Source organism: Ceratotherium simum, chromosome 31 (genome assembly GCF_057802395.1).
Source record: "Ceratotherium simum simum isolate JZ-2026a chromosome 31, ASM5780239v1, whole genome shotgun sequence".
Classification (NCBI taxonomy): Eukaryota; Metazoa; Chordata; class Mammalia; order Perissodactyla; family Rhinocerotidae; genus Ceratotherium; species Ceratotherium simum.
The window spans coordinates 20,158,273-20,175,209 of record NC_141930.1 but is presented as its reverse complement, the minus strand read 5'-3'; the positions used below and the strand labels follow the sequence as shown (position 1 = coordinate 20,175,209).

General features: G+C 38.3%; 1 protein-coding gene across 1 annotated transcript in view; it reads left to right on the top strand.

Annotated features, from left to right (window-relative positions):
- Positions 1-16,937, top strand: part of DNAJC5B (DnaJ heat shock protein family (Hsp40) member C5 beta) — a 57,356-nt gene that overhangs the window by 25,052 nt on the left and 15,367 nt on the right. Inside the window, exons 2-3 of the mRNA XM_014791561.2 lie at positions 11,708-11,921; positions 15,677-15,848. Of these exons, the coding sequence (XP_014647047.2) occupies positions 11,708-11,921; positions 15,677-15,848 (386 nt within the window). The remainder of the gene's footprint in view (positions 1-11,707; positions 11,922-15,676; positions 15,849-16,937) is intronic.

Here is a 16,937-nt window from a genome sequence, read left to right as displayed (position 1 = left end):
TCATCTATGGTTGCTGCTGTTGTCGCATGCAATCTCTCTCGAATCACAAATGTGACTGTGGATCCCAGAAAACTAGACAACATCCTAACAATTGCTGCAGTGAGCTGCTTAGACGCTGCATCTGTAAACGTGAGGAAATCATAGGACTGTGTAATGTGGCCTTCAGAGGGCCCTGGGTGAGGCCTTGGTGGTCAGAATACATAAATCATACGCTATGGTAGCAGGTGTTTCAGAAATAATTACACAGCAGGGGTCGTATTGGCGTCATTATTTGCAAATTGAAGCCAAATGGTGCCCTGACCTTGCTATTCTATACCTTGACTCTACACTAATCCTTGCCCAGTGGCTCCTGCTTCCTTGAGCCCCACTAACACTCTCATTCCAGCTTTCTCTCAGCAGCATACTATAGTAAAGCTTCTTGTGGGGAGGAAAACTGTACTGTGTACAAATGTGCAAAATAGTTGTAGGGGGTTTGAGAGGTTTGGGGGCTGACCAAAGGAAATGATATGACCCTGAGAGCTGGTAACACACAAGAAGCTTTACTGGGCTGTGCTTGAACAGGATTGCATGAGAGGGGAAGTCCCTCACAGCAAGAGACCATCCAGAGGCTTGGGACCACCTTCAGTAGGGAAGGAGGGCAAGGGAACTTCCAGGGGATAGAGGGGATGGAAAGGGGGCTTACATGTCTAGGTGATGTCACTCAGGAGCATAGTGGGGTGTCTTTGAGTCAGAGAGCTCCAAAGGGCCATAGCAGCTTAGCGTCTTATAATCACAAGGTTCTGTCTTATCAATGGCTGGCAGGTGTGGGGTGAGGTCTTGCAGGTATATAAAGCACGCAGGCTCTAAATGGTTAACAATCTGCTTGCTTGGGCTATTTTTAAAATGACTGAATATGCAAAACTTTGAATTTGGCACCAGTGGGCTTTTGAGCTAATGGGTCTCAGCCTGCAGTAAAGAAATAAACAACGTAGGGGTCAATACACAGAGGCTATCTTTGGCTCGTTTATATAAAAATTGTATAAAGCCTTTTCTGGAATTCACAAATACTTGAAAGAAGAGAATATAAACATAAAAGATAACCAGGAGCTTCTGAATAAGGAGTTTCCACTTATCACTGACTAGGTAATTTGTACCAGTTCTCCCTTTTGCTGAGAACAACTGGAAAAACTGAAAGAAAATTATATTTTTATATATATATATATATCTAAAAAGCATTTGGGAGTAAAGAATTACTGCTGACTAGGTCATGATATGGAAAAAGAGAAGCTGAGATGCTGAGCAGGACTCTACAGAAGGGGGAAAAAACTTGGACCCTGGCCCAACAAGAATGGGAGTCCTGCGATTCTATTTAGACTTCGAGAGCTGCACCCCAGGAGAAAAGGCAGTAAACCATCTGTGGTTGACAATTACTTTGGTGGTCCTCCATAAACCGTCTCCCCTGGTATTCATGTCCTTGTGTAGTCCTCTTGAATCTGGGCTGGCTCTCTGACCTAATTTAACCAATAGAACGTTGCAGAAGTGCTGTTGTACCTAAATCTTACAAAAGCCTAGAAGCTTCTGCTTTTGCAATCTGGTTTAAGCTAGCCACCATTTAAGATATATAACTACCCTGAGACCATCATGCTGTGAGGCACCTCACCTGGCCGTGTGGAGAAGCCATAAGGAAGAGAACAGAGTCCCCAGACAACAGCCCTAGCTGAGCTCCCAGACACGGCCAGCACCAACTTACCAGCAGGTCAGTGAAGCCATCCTGGAAAGCAGATCCTTCAGCTCCAATTGAGTTGTCCCAGCAAAAGCCAAATAGAACAGAGAAAAACTGTCCCCACCAAGTCCTACCCAAATTACAACATTGTAGGCAAATAAATAAACGATGTGTTGTTTTAAGCTACTAAATGTTACTGTAGCTTATTACACAGCAATAGACAATGGGAACATCAGTGTTGTATGGACTGTAACTGAACTTTGAGCCATCTGAGTGATTGAGAAAATCTCAATCCTTAATGGTGGATTAAGATGATCTCAGTTTTGCAAGTGCCTCCAGACATCTAAAAGTAGGAAATAAAAATGCTCTCTGGTGTAAGATAACATCTTTTTCATCCTCCAGTTATTTCTTTAAAAGTTTTTTCCAGTTTTATTGAGAAATGATTGACATACATCACTGTATAAGTTAAAGGCATACAGCATGATAGTTTGATTTACATATATTGTGAAATGATTATCATGGTTGGTTCAGCTAACATCCATCATCTAATATAGATAAAATATAAAGGAAAGAAAGAAAAAAATGTTCTCCTTGTGATGAGAACTCTTAGGATTTACTCTGTTAACAACTTTCCTATATGTCATACTCTTTAAAAGTTTTTAAAATACAGTATCTGGCAGACAGAGATAATGAAGCACAGGAGTCAAGACAATATGAGCAAGAATCAGCAGAAATGAGCCAACAGAAACAGAACCATAGAAAACCTCAGGTATTAGAATTATCAGAAACAGATTTTAAAAGAACTATGATCAAGAAGATAAAATACAAGATTGAGAACTTCACGGAGAACTTAAAATTATGAAAAGGGATATTTCAGATTTTTTAAAATAAAAAGATAAATTTTACAACTGAAAAAATACAACAACCAAACTCAAGAAACTCAAAGATAGGGTTTAAGAGGTTAGAGACCTGACTGGAAGATAGGCCAAAAGAAAATAGCCAGAAAGAATTACAAAAGGACAGAAAACAATGCAAGAAGATAAAATACATAAAGGATCCATTAAGGAGGTCTTAGATAAATACAATTGGAGTCTGAAAAGGAGAGTGGAAAAAGAATGAGGGGAAAGCTATTTGAAAATATAATGTATGTGAATTTTCCAGGTTCATGAAAGGTATCAATCCATATATACCAGAAGCCCAATAAAAGCCAAACAGAATAAATAAAAAGAAATCCACAGCCAAGCACATCACAGAAAAACTGTTGAAAACCAAAGATGGAAAGCCTTTATGGCAACCAGAGAAAAAATACAGACTACTTTCAAAAAACAACAGTTAGACTTACAGCAGATTTTTCAACTGAGATAATGGAAGCAAGAAGACAATGGACTGAAATCTTCAGTGTGGTGAAAGAAAACAATTGATAGCCTACACTTCTATATCCAGGGAAAATACCCTTCAAAAATGAAGGTGAAATAAATCCATTTTTAAGCTAAACAAAAACTGTAAGAATTAATCATCAGCAGATCTGCACTAACAGAGATATTAAAGAGTATTCATAGGCAGAAGGCAAATGATCCCAGATGGATGGTCAGAGATGCAGAAAATAACTAGTGGCAATAAAATTGGAAAATACGTGAGTAAATGTAAACAAATACTAATTGTATAAAATATCATTAAATACTAATTGTGTTAAATAATAATTCTTGAGGGCTTAAGAGACTTAGAGAATTTAGGTACATGCTACCAACAACACTTAAGATGGGAGGAGAGTAATAGCGTTAGTGTTCTAAGATTTTTGTATTGTCTTAGAGGAAGACAAAAGTACATTGATATTAGACTTTGATAAGTCAAAGATTTTGTAATCTCTAGGAGGACCCCAAAAGGAATAATAAACGAATGCATAATTTCCAAAGCAACAAAGGGAAAAAAATAGAATAATGAAAAAGAGTCAATACAAAAAAGGCAAAAAGGAGAGGAAAGGAAATATATTTTAGATGAGACAAAAGAACATAAGGAAGTGGTAGATTTAACCTGATATACATCAATAATTATATTTAAAAAAAACATAGCTAAGTGCTTCAATTAAAGGAAAAGATTGTCATTGTGAATAAAAAACCAAAACTATATGATGCTTACAACAGACACATCCAATATATAAGGATACAGAAAATTTGAAAATAAAAGGAGAGAAAAATACATTCTATGTAGATGCCTACCCAAAGAAAGCTGGTGTAGCTTTATTAACATCAAAGTAAAGATAAAAAGTATTACTACAGATAAAGAGGTATATTTCATAATAATAAAAGTTCAATTCACCAGGAATATATAATAGTCATGAATTTAGCATGGCCTAAAATACACAAAGCAAAAAGTGACAGAACTATAAGACGAAATATGCAAACCTATTGTCATAGTGGGAGATTTTAACATACCCTGCTTGATAGATCAGTAAAATTGCTAAGAATATAGAAGATTTGAACAAAAAAAAATAGTAAACAAAATTTGATGCTCTTATATAATAACAAGGCACCCAATATGTATAGAATATATATTCTTTAAAGTACATATGGAACATTTACAAAAATTGAACATATAATGAGACATAAAGCAGGTCTCAAATTTTGCAGGATTTAAATCATAGAGAATATATTCTCTTACTGCAGTGAAATCAAGCTAGAGAGCAAAAATAACAATATAACTACAAAATTTCCATATGTCTGAAAATAGGGAGGCACAACTTAAAATAACTCAAGGGTAAAATAAACCACAATTAAAATTAGAAAATATCTAGAACTGAATGTTTCGTATTAAAACTTGTGGAATGCAGTTAAAGTAGTACTTAGAGGAAAATTTATAGAATTAAATTCATATATTGGAAAACTGAGTCCAGCAATAAATTAAAAATAATGCATAATGACCAAGTTGAGTTTATCCCAGGAACATAAGCTTCCTTTAACACTAGAAAATCAATCAATCACATTACAGATTAAAAGAGGAAAAACACATCTTCTCAACAGATGCAGAAAAAGCATTTGATAAAATTCAACATCCCTTCACTCTTGGTGAATTAGTGAAAGAAGAAAGGAAGAAGAATGCCTGCTATAGTCAATTTTATTTGACATCATACTGGATGTCTTAGCCAGCACAATAAGATAGAGAAAAATGTAAATGATATAAGGATTGGAAAGAAAGAAAACCAGTTATTATTTGCAGATTACATGATTGTGCATGTAGAAAATGCAAAAAAACTACAACTTATTAAAATTAATAAATGAGCTTAAGTTTGTAGGATAAAAACCATCAAAATATAAAAATCTTTTATATCTGCAATGAATTGAGAAAAAAATTTTAAATGTCAAAACCACACATAAAAAATTAAGTTCCTAGGAATAAATATAGTAAAATATATGTAGGACCTAAATGGTAAAATTATAAAACTTTGAGAATCATTTAAAAGTTCTAAATAAGTGGGCATATTGCACAAATGTCAATCTCCAAATGAATCTATAGAGTCAATGCAATTGCAATAAAAATCCCAATAGAGTGTATGTGTGTATGTGTGTGTAAACTGACAACCTAATTCTAAAATTTATGTGAAAATACAGAGGGCCCAGAATAGCCACAGAACTCTTGAAGAACAACGATACGGAAGAACTTGCTCTTTAAGATACTAAGACATATTTTTAAAGGTGTTGTATTTAAGACTGTTATTGGCCCAGAAATAGCCAAACAGACCAGTGGAACAGGACAGATAGCCTAGAAATACAGAGAAAAGATTTTATTTTTTTAATAAATAGTGCTAGGACAGTTGGATATCTATATTTTAAAAATTGGACTGGATGCCTACCTTCTGCCTCATTAAAAAGTCAGCTGCGGGCCGGCCCCGTGGCTTAGTGGTTAAGTGCGTGCTCTCCGCTGCCGGCGGCCCGGGTTCGGATCCTGGGTGCGCACCGAGGCACCGCTCCTCCGGCCATGCTGAGGCCGCGTCCCACATACAGCAACTGGAAGGATGTGCAGCTATGGCAGACAACTATGTACTGGGGCCTTGGGGGAAAAATAAATAAAATCTTTAAAAAAAAAAAAAAAAGTCAGCTGCAAATGGGTCATTGACTTTCATGTGAAAGGCAAATGTATAAAGATTTTAGAGTTATAGAGTCTATAGGACAAATCTTCCTAAATTCAGGAAAAGATTGATTAATTCAACTAAATTAAAATTAAGAATTTCTGTTCATCAATAAATTCCATACAGAAACTAACAACAAAAAGTCCCCAGAAAGGGAAAATATACATGCAATACATAAAACTGACAAAGGATTCATATACAAAATATGTAATTTTTAAAAATACTACAAATTAATTTTAAACATCAAACTAAAAATTGGTAAAAGACTAATATGCACTTAGTGGATTTCCAAATAACATATATATGCCTTATTGGTAATTAGGAAAATGCAAATTAAACCACAAAGTGGTATATATACAAACCACCAGACTGTCAAACATCAAAATGTCTGTCAATACCAAATGTCAGGGAAATGAACTCATATATTGGTTTCTTATATTTTCACTTGGGTGTTGCCTGAATCAAAGAGGGCACGGGAGTTCCACCGAACCTCCAGTATTGTGACACGCTATCAGGTTCCATAGTTGCAACACTTGCCATACACCTAGGGGTTACTAATCTAGGGTTTGTTTCCACCTGCAAACTCTGGTTTATAGCAGTTCCTTTTCCTATCTACCACCAGTCTCCTTCCCATCACAGCCAATTTTTTCTAGACAGAATAGTCTATATTTCACATGAGCTCAGATTTTGCTTTCTTTCGCTACTTTTGCAGTAGATGCTGGCTCTGCCATGAAGGTAATTTTAAATGTTCTAGGATATAGGAAGAAATCAGTGCCTCACCCTCCCTCTTCTACTCCTTTGTCTTAGACAGCAGGTGGCTTGCTTTTGGGACATTGGCGGGGCAATAAACTTTGTGGCTGATGAAGGTTAGCAGAAAACACAGAGCAATGGGGAAATCTTTAAAACAGGAAGCAACAGAAGGTAATTGGAGAAAGCATCTGGAAACGTCTTGAGTAGGGAAAGGCAGCTATAGACACAGCCATACCGTTGGAGGTACTTAGTTCCCTGAGGCTCGGAATCCAGCCCTCCCAAACGAGAAAGTCTCCTCTGACATTCCAACCCCATCTGAGATAGATTTGGCCTAGAGCTGGGGCAACATGGTCAGAATCAGGTTTTAGCTAACTCAGAGCCTGGTAGAGAGTGGTACCTAGACCTTATCTGAGTGTTAAATTTTTTTTTTTTTTTAATTTTCCCCCCAAAGCCCCAGTAGATAGTTGTATATCATAGTTGCACATCCTTCTAGTTGCTGTATGTGGGACGCAGCCTCAGCATGGTCGGAGAAGCGGTACGTCAGTGCACGCCCGGGATCCGAACCCTGGGCCGCCAGCAGCGGAGCATGTGCACTTAACCGCTAAGCCACGGGGCCGGCCCTTATCTGAGTGTTAGATGTGGCAAGGAAGAGAACTGGGCAGAACATTACAATTCTTAGAATTCCACTGCCTCAAAATAGGTAGATCTTAGAGGCCTTAGGTAACTGTAACTATAAACCCCATGTTTATCTTATCTGTCACTCACTGGATTCACTATACATTTCATTTGACAGCTGTCATTGGATTTCAAAGTGGAAATTAGAGGCATTGTTGCTATTTCCAAAGTTATTTATAGCCATACCAGATTAACAGGTGACTGAGAGTATAAAAAGATTTAGAATTAAAGGTTCACATTCTTGTTGAATAATATGTCACTTTTAAGCATAAAGTGAGAAATTATAAGAAAGATCTTTAAAATGAATAAGTAAATATTATATTTAAATGTACTCCAAGCAGTTTCTTTCACCCTAAATTCTATACGTGTTTTCTTGCTCTGTAGACAATTCCCAAGGGAGTGGGTCATTGATCAACCACCTCCTTGTGCAGTTGTGTAATTTTGGCAGCTGCCTCTGCTAGCCACATTTCCTGAGGATTCCTCAGAGCCAAAAGTATCTGCCAAGAGGAGTCAAAATGCTGCTGACCACCAGGAATTGGATTTGTTGCAAATGGAGCTGCTCCAGCCCTCTGAATTTGCCAACTCCATTGTTGGAGGAATGTGAAAATGGTTGAGTGCATCTGCCCTTCTGAGCTGACACAGATCCAAGCAGCTTAAAATATGGCAAGAAGCCAGGCTTCTCTGGCTGAGTCCTGGACGGTGTGTATCAGTCTACAACTGAACCCGAGAAACAAGGAAATGTAAAGAGATATTTTCCAGGGATTTCTTTCTTTCAACGCAGAAATAACAGCCCTTGCATTTGATTGGCCTGTGGAACTAGTAGGGGACAATGCTGCAATTGTACTTCAGGGCATGGAGTGAGAATTCCAGGAATATTGTGTCCTTAAAATTCATGTGCTTAAAGAAGCGACTTGAGACTTTTTGATGATAGTCATTGTATCACTGCAGTTTGAGGACTTTTCTTCTTTCTTTCTTCCTTTTTATTCCCTCTCTAATGTGACAATGAGTCATTTAAGGGAGCAAACTCTAAACTATCAGCTATTAAAAGAGAACAAAATTTGTAACTGGAGCTTTAAAATGCTTAGGGAAAGAAACCACACAAGTAACATGTATATTTTTTTATAACAAGCAAAACAAAACAAAGAGTCACTCACAATCCCAATGTGTAGCTATAAGCACTAATTGTGGTTATAACCTTCCATTTTCCTCTTTCTTTTCTCCTTATTTTTCTGTTTTCGTTTTCCCTATATAAAGACATATATACAATTGTCTGCATGTGTGTGTACATATGTGTGTTGTATATGTGTGTGTGTGTGCATGTGTGTGTATTCATGTGTTTGTGTGTGTCAAGGTCACCAAAGATTTCCATATCACTAACCCCAGTGGTCAGTTCTTAGTTCTCATCGTACATGACCTGTCAGTGGCATTTGACATAAGTGACCACTCTCCTCCTTGAAATACTTGGATCACAAGACCCCATATTCTCCAGATTTTTCCTTCTGTATCATTGGTCTGTCTTTATTATCTCCTTTGCTGGCTCTTCCTTCCCAAAGCTCAGTCCTTAGAATCTCTTGGACCCACTTTCTTGGGAATCTTTTCCAGTTCCATGGCTCTAAATACCATCTACCTGCCAAGAACTCTGAAACGTACATCTCCCACAATAATTCTCATCTGAACAGAAGGCTCTTATATCTATCTACCTCCATCTCTCCACTTGGAAGTCTAATAGGCATCTCAAACATGTCCAAAATAGAACTCCTGAATCCTAGCAAACCATTTCTTACTTCCAAAAAAAAAAAAAAAATCTCTCGCCATCTCATTAAATAGTAACTCCAAACTTCCAGTTGCTCAGGCTAAAACTTTGGTGCCATCCATGATTCCCCTTTTTCTTTTCCACTCCATATCCAATCCATCAGCTAGCCCTCGAAATATACCCAAACTCCAACTACTTCTCTCTGTATCCTCCACGATCACACTGGTCTCAACTACCAAGAGCTTCTCCTAAAAGAGTCTCCCTGCCTTGGCCTTTGTACCCCCCAAGACTGAGTGATCCTTCTAAAACTAAAGTCAGGTCACACCACTCTTCTCAAAACATTCCAATAGCTTCCCATGTCACCTAGACCAAAAGCTAAAGTCTTTACCATGGCCTACTAACATTCTGTGTGCCTTACTCTTTAAATTAAAAAATATAAACATAGAAGGCAGCATAGTGGTGGTTAAGAGCATGTGCTCAGAGTCAAATTGCCCATGTTCAAAGCCTGGCTCTAATTATTAGCTGTGTAACATTGGGCAAGTTACTTAACCTCTCGGTGGCTAAATTTCCTCATTTGTAAGATGGGATCATTATAATACTACCTCATAAGGTTGTGGTAAAGATTAATGAATTAATATTTATAACATGATAGTTCTGGCATATAGTAAACATTATAAAATGTTTATAAACATTAAAAATGACAATAAATTGTCATTGTAAAAAATGACACAATAGGCATTTTGTGCTATTAGCACAAGATTTCGTCATAAATTCTGCATGTAAAAAAACATGTCTCCAGTGGTCCCATCTATAAGAATTTATAGATACCCTAAACATCTCTCAAAAAGGAGGATGAAAAATGTTTTGGTTAAACAAATTTAAAATGAACCATCATTATTTTATTCTTTTTAATTATTCTGAGTTCAGAGTTAGAACGGATTATACACCACAATTTATACTTGTAAATATTTTGGTACTTTTTAAGCCTCCTGATGCTGAGCTGGTTAACTCTTCACCTACATCATAACCAGTAATACTTTAATTCTTAAAAAGGGTGTGATTTTTTTCAGTTTATCATGTAGATTAATTTATAAGGTATATTTTACTTTTATGCTCTACTTATGGACTTTTATTAGTGCATTAAAATGAAACAATTTGGGGCCGGCTCCGTGGCTTAGCGGTTAAGTGTGCGCGCTCTGATGCTGGCGGCCCGGGTTCGGATCCCGGGAGCGCCCCGAGGCACCACTTCTCCGTCCAACGTGAGGCCGAGTCCCACGTACAGCAACTAGAAGGATGTGAACCTATGACATACAACTATCTACTGGGGCTTTGGGGGGAAAAAACTGAATAAATAAAATCTTTAAAAAAAAAAAAAAAAAAAACAATTTGATTTAAACTAATACAATAGACAAAAGCTTAAAGGTGTATTCTTACCTACGCCTATATGGGCACAGTCGGGAGAACAGACTGTGTAAAATTTCCAGTAGAGAGTCACAAAATTAATGGACTTTGTAGTGGAAAAAACACCACAGAATCAATTTTGAACGTGGCTTTAATCATTATTTAAATCATCTGTAGAGGGAAATGAGGGAAATGGCCACTAGCTAGTGCCTGACTATCATAGCTTGGTTCTTATATCCATTTTACGGTTTCCTTTTTATACTTGACTGCAACCGAAGAATAAAGGATACCTCCAAATCAGCCCCCAACACACACATATACACACACAATGCAACACAAACATATACTCACACCTTTCAGAAATTGCTTTACGATCCACAGAGGAGAGAAGGCCTTGTATTCACGATTAAATTTCTGGATATTTATCCAAAGAACACGAAAACACAAATGTGTAAAGATATCTGCACCCTGTGTTCATTGCAGCATTATTCACAATAGCCAAGACTTGGAAACAACTTAAGTGCCCATCAACAGATGAATGGATAAAGAAGATGTGGTATATATATACAATGGAATTCTACTCAGCTATAAAACAAGATGACATTTGCAACAATACGGATGGACCTTGATTACCGGAATAAAAAAAGAAATAATAAAAATAATAGAAAGTAACAAAAAATTTCTAGATTATTTGAAGTGGGAAGACCTATTTGAAAAGAGGTCAAAGATGTATTTAAATACAAGGAAAGTCACAGTGTTTGTTCAGAAAAACAAAGGGAGTTAGGATTTGTGGAAGATTTGTGAGGGGGTCATAACGTTTATTCAAAAGAGTATAAATTAGAATTTTTTTTTGATAATTGACTTTAACTTTGAGAATATGTGGTGTGAAGTTTTGTTAATTCTGGAAAATTCTTCCAGTTCTAGATGGAATTTTGGTGTAAATTGGTCCTGTTGCTGGAACTCTTAAAGGCCTCTGCATGTTGGGGTGGACTACTGATCAGCTCACATGTAAAAATAAACTTCACATATTTGCCAACAGCAAAATGTCTCAGATTCGACAACTACGCAGCTGCTGAGAATTCTTTTGAGGATGTAAGGGGAGAAACAATACTATAGTGCCTGCATATTAGAGACAAGAGACAACTTTTCATGAAAACTTGCTTAGTTAAATCTGCATTAGTGTGAAACGTTATTTAACGGTATTTGCTTGTATAAAGGATGTACAAATGAATAGCGCCCTTCTAAAATGTCATTGCAATTCTTGTCAAATAACACTTTTTCTCACTTTTTTTTATTTTAAAAGAAAATTGGCCCTGAAACACCATCCAGACAAGAATCCAGATGATCCAGCTGCTGCTGAGAAGTTTAAAGAAATCAACAAGGCCCACACAATACTTACCGACATGTCAAAGAGAAATATATATGACAAATATGGATCTCTGGGACTCTATGTGGCCGAGCAATTTGGAGATGAAAATGTTAATACCTACTTTATGCTGTCAAGCTGGTGGGCAAAGGTGAATTATATTTTTTTCCTTCAAAAACAGTTTCCTGGAAGATCATGATATTATTCACTCTTTTAGACTCGATCTCAAAGAAAGACTAACCTTACTATATTATTAAATTCTTGTAAATAAAAGGAGGTAGCTTCAACCGAAAGCTGTTATTGGAGGATCATTTTTGCTTTAGCTCATCAAAGAGTTATAAAATACAGCATAACTTAAAATACTTTTAGGCTAATTATATTTGAATTTGAAGCTTCAGGTTCATTCTGACTGCCCTCCCTCATCCCATAATGACTAATTAAGTGCTGACTCATTGCTCAAAACCAAAAATAATTTATTAGTGTGACAACTGTTTAATAAATTACTATGGGACAAATTTAGCCATGTACTTTACTATCTATAGCATAGGTACATCAGTAAGCACAATACCTAGGAGAATGGTAATTATGTCATAGGCTCACGTGCAGTCTGCTGTGAGGTAGTGGAGAAGGAAATGAAGGGAAAAGGTGAGAATTAAGGAGTGGAGGACAGGGAGTTGGAGAGACAGAGAGAGGAAGAGAGAGAGAAAAAAGATATCTGATCAAGAAAAAGGCAACATTTTTAAAGACTTTGTACAATCAGAATTGACTTTTGACAGTACATTTTGTGTGTTTTCCTAGGAATCCCTGGTATATGTATGTTTGGTGATGCTTTTATATTTGTTTATGAGTTTTAATATTCTTATCTTCTGATAAAAGTATGTTTACATATGTACTATACATATAGTCCACATATGAGTTGTGGTTAATAATTTAAAAAACTGCAAATTTCCAAAGAGGAAATTTCATGTTCAGTAGTCTTCTGATTGCTGTTTCTTTCACTAAAATAAATTTTGCTAAATATGGGGCTGGCCCAGTGGCGCAAATGGTTAAGTGCATGTACTCCGCTTCGGTGGCCCGGGGTTCGCAGGTTCGGATCCCGGGCATGCACTGATGCACTGCTTGTCATGCCATGCTGTGGCGGTGTCCCATATAAACTAGAGGAAGATGGGCACAGACGTTAGCTCAGGGCCAATCTTCCTCAGCAAAAAAGAGGAGGGTCAGCATTGGAAGTTAGCTCAGGGCTGATCTTCTTCACAAAAAAAGAAAAATAAATAAATTTTACTAAATAGAAGAGTTTTATGCATGCAGGAAGAGAGAGAATGTGTTTTTGTACATAAGCATGGAGAGAGTCTGCAACCTAAAGCCTCATTTCCTTCTGCAGTCTCCAGAATTCCTTTCCTTGGCAATAACAGAGATTCCCACTGAAACCCCCTTTCCATATTGTTGAAGACTTGGCAAGGAGATGAGTTCCTGCCAAGCAGATTTGGAAGTAGAATGCAAGAGTACATACTGACAATGTCATTTATGATGACAGATTGAACATTCATACAACAATATGGGCTTTTGTGGGCTTGCCTGGGAACCTCACCTCCAGGCATGACACTCTTTCCATGGGAGGGTACATCTGGCGTTCTCCATAACCTACACTAGCGCTCGATTACACGTTGGGGCCTGCCCGCATAAAAATGAGACTAGGTTTCCTTGCCCAGGAAGTTGACAAAACTGATTGAAATTCATATAGACAAGCGTCAGCTGTCCAGTAGTATAAGAGATATATAAAATAATTCCTGATGTGGCTCTTTAAAAATAAGGCTACAAAAAATCTACCTTCCCTTCTGCTTGTGCCAAAGCCTGTGCCAAAGCCTGATTGTACAGTGCCCATTAGAGTGGCTGGGCACACAGTGATCATGTATTAAGTAGCATTGCATGAATGAATCAGTGTACCATTGAAAACGTATTTATAAACTATCGGATACTTGTGCTTGGTACTGTGCTGCTAAGCACTGTAAGAGATAAGGCAAGGTTGTTTCTGTAATAGGCTAACAATCTAGTTGGAATAATTAAAGAACACAACAGTATATTAATTAAAAGAAATTTTCAAGAGAGTAATATGGGAATTGCATAGTAAAAACCAAAAGGACAAAAGTGGGTAAAGAAAGGGGGAGCTTGCTGGGGCACTGGCTCAGGAACACTGCACAGCAGGGTCCGGGAGGCAAGGGGTGCTGCAGTTTTGTTTTCAGAGTACTTTACCCAAGTCCACGAAAATGCAGAGTAACCACAGCAAAAAGGTTATAGGTGTGAACGTGTGACTGAAGTTCTCTCACTCCAAGCCACCCGCAGGCTCCACCCCACAACTAGGGCCAGAATCAGATGCACGGAGTCATAGGCCAGGAAGCGGGAATGGGGCAGGTGACATTCGTCACCATCAAAGGTTTCTGCCTTGAGTTATTGAAGAACTGCAGACACACGAGGTGATCGTTATCCTCTTCCCTCCCTTTATTAGATAAAATCTGCATTCTGATTCAAAGGTGTATAAACCACTTCTTTTCTATTTCAAATAACATATTTTTAATAAAATCATAAATTTATTTTGCTCAGTTAACAAAAATTGGCTTATTTTAACTTCAAATTGAGATGTTGTGAGAGTTTCTTTTTGTCTTTAGCTATGGCAAACTTAGTGAGCAAACCTTTTATATGCTTGCGAGGAGATCTCGGTGCTGTTCACCAGGAGAAACAAATCATTTGTTTATCTATTAATTACTTGATACATTCATTAATTCAGTAGGTATGTGTTAAGTGTCTGCCACATGCCAGGTACTAAATCCTTAGGTAGGAGGGATTGAAAATGGCTAACATATAGTTCTAACCTTCAAGAAACTCACAGTCTAATAAGAGACAGATCTATAAATAATCAACGTCCTAAAGTATAAACAAAAAGAGCACTGTAGTGGAGTTTGTATGGAGTACAATTGAGGCACAAAGGAGGGAGTAATTGTTCTGGGGCAGGGATCAGGAAAGATGTCAGAGAGAGGATCTTTGAGATGAATCTTAAACACTGAGTGGGTATTTGTTAGATGACTGGGGAATGGGAGGGGGACATCTAGGCAGATGAATTCACAGGGAGAGCGAAGCTGTGGCAGGTATGGCGGGAACAGGGCCGTGCTAGTGGCTAGGAGGGGTTGGCAGAGGCCAGATGGCCATTAATAAGGAGCTCCGGCCTTTTCTAAGAGGCAGGAGAGTGGCTGCATGGGTTCCAGAGAATACGAATTTCAGAAAGCTCCAGCAGCAGTGTGTAGAGTGGATTAGGAGGCAAGAGCAGAGGCAGGGAGGCCAGCTAGGAAGCTACTGAAGTATGCAGAGTAGAGATCATGGGATCTGTTCTAAAGCCCTACCTGGCAGGATAGAGCTGAGGGGGAGGGTGTGAGAGATCTTGAGGAGAGAGACTCTGCAGGACTTGGTGACTAAGAGGAAGGTGGGGGTGGTAGGGGGAGCTATCAATAGCTCTTCTTTGCTAAGAACGATTCTGTTCCCTTAGCTCATTTGACCTGTAGAGGTTGTGTTTGTTTGTTTGTTTGTTGTTTTGTTGGCTCTAGTCTTAATGATGATCACTATAGCTTAAGAATAAAGAAGAAAATGTCATACTTCGTTATTTTGGCTACAAGTCATTTCCTCCTGGCTAAACTTGTTAGGCATACTTTATGAGGAATTTGTTTCCAAGGAAACTGAAAAGATAGTTTTTGCATGTGATAAGGAAGAGGGTGAATGTGTGGTCTTTCTGGTGAACTGCAATGTCTTCAGGTCTCTGGAGGTGCGTGGTGCACACTTAATTTCTGGGGTTCTCCCACACCTACTACCCCTCACCCACTACCCCTCATCCCTATTTTTCTTTGCCTCTGTTTCCCCTAGACCCTGTTTGTCATCATTGGCCTCTTGACGGGCTGCTATTGTTGCTGCTGTCTGTGCTGCTGTTGCAACTGCTGCTGTGGACGCTGCCGGCCCAAATCATCGGTGCCAGAAGAGGATTTCTATGTGTCCCCAGAGGATCTTGAGGAGCAGATCAAGACTGACATGGAAAAAGGTGGAGTAAGATGAGAGCAGAGGTAGTGGGTATCCCTTCATAGGCCTGACTAAACACCAGGTCCCAGGACGATGGTTATAACTAAAGTGAGAGAGACCCAAAAACCAAATGGGGGAAATCTCAGAGACTGTCAGCTTGGGTACCTCTTTTGGAGAGGATGAAAGGACAGCTACCTTTACCAGGCACAGAGAAAAGCAGAAACTGACACCGTTAGAAAGAAATCATGAAATATGCCTGATCACAAAGCAAAGGTAGTACAATTCACGGTCTCATTACAAGAGTGAGCTCTGGGTTCAAGGAGGTTTGGGTGGGAGTGCCAAGGATAGGAGAACTGAGATAAAAATTTCTTCTAGGAAAAGCATTTCAGCCTGTAACTTTAGGATTTCTATTCAAATGGAAGGGAATGGACATCAAGAAAAGTCAACAGCCCTTGACTTTTCTATTTTTTGGCTACTTGACAATGAGTTTTGGGTAGAACTGGAGGAAGGTATCTTTCTGCCCTAGAAATGCAGCTTCCTTCCAAATCCACACATTCAGAGCCAGCCTCAAACAGTATCCAGAATATTGTCCTATGAAAATGGGAGTATTTGCTTTGCTAAGCCACCTCCACGTGTCTGTCTGTGTGCATGGCCATGATATACTACTTGATTCTTAAGTTCATTCTACCCAGAAATGCTAAAGAAAAATGTAAAAAAGAGATAAAATCTCACAGAATTCACAACACCAGGAATACTTTATGTTCTCTGAGAAATGCCTTTGTTTAAACAAGCTGGAGTCAAACCTGCCATTGTCCTCTCGGTCTTGCAGCCATAGTCCTCCTGTCATTTTCTCCTGGAGAAGGCATCCTTATTCTGAATTACAGACTTTATCACTAAATCACAAAGAACCCAGGATAGCCAAATAAAAGAATTACTTGATAATTTGGAGAGTGGCCCATTGTTGTCAGAAGTGCTGAAAACGAAATGGTGCACTTTTCTGGACTGTGCCATACTCTGATTCTTTTGATCACAATGAAACAGAAATTCCACGACATCAAGCACAGAGACTGTCTAAAGGCTTCCTCCACACACCTTTTATTCCCTACCAAAT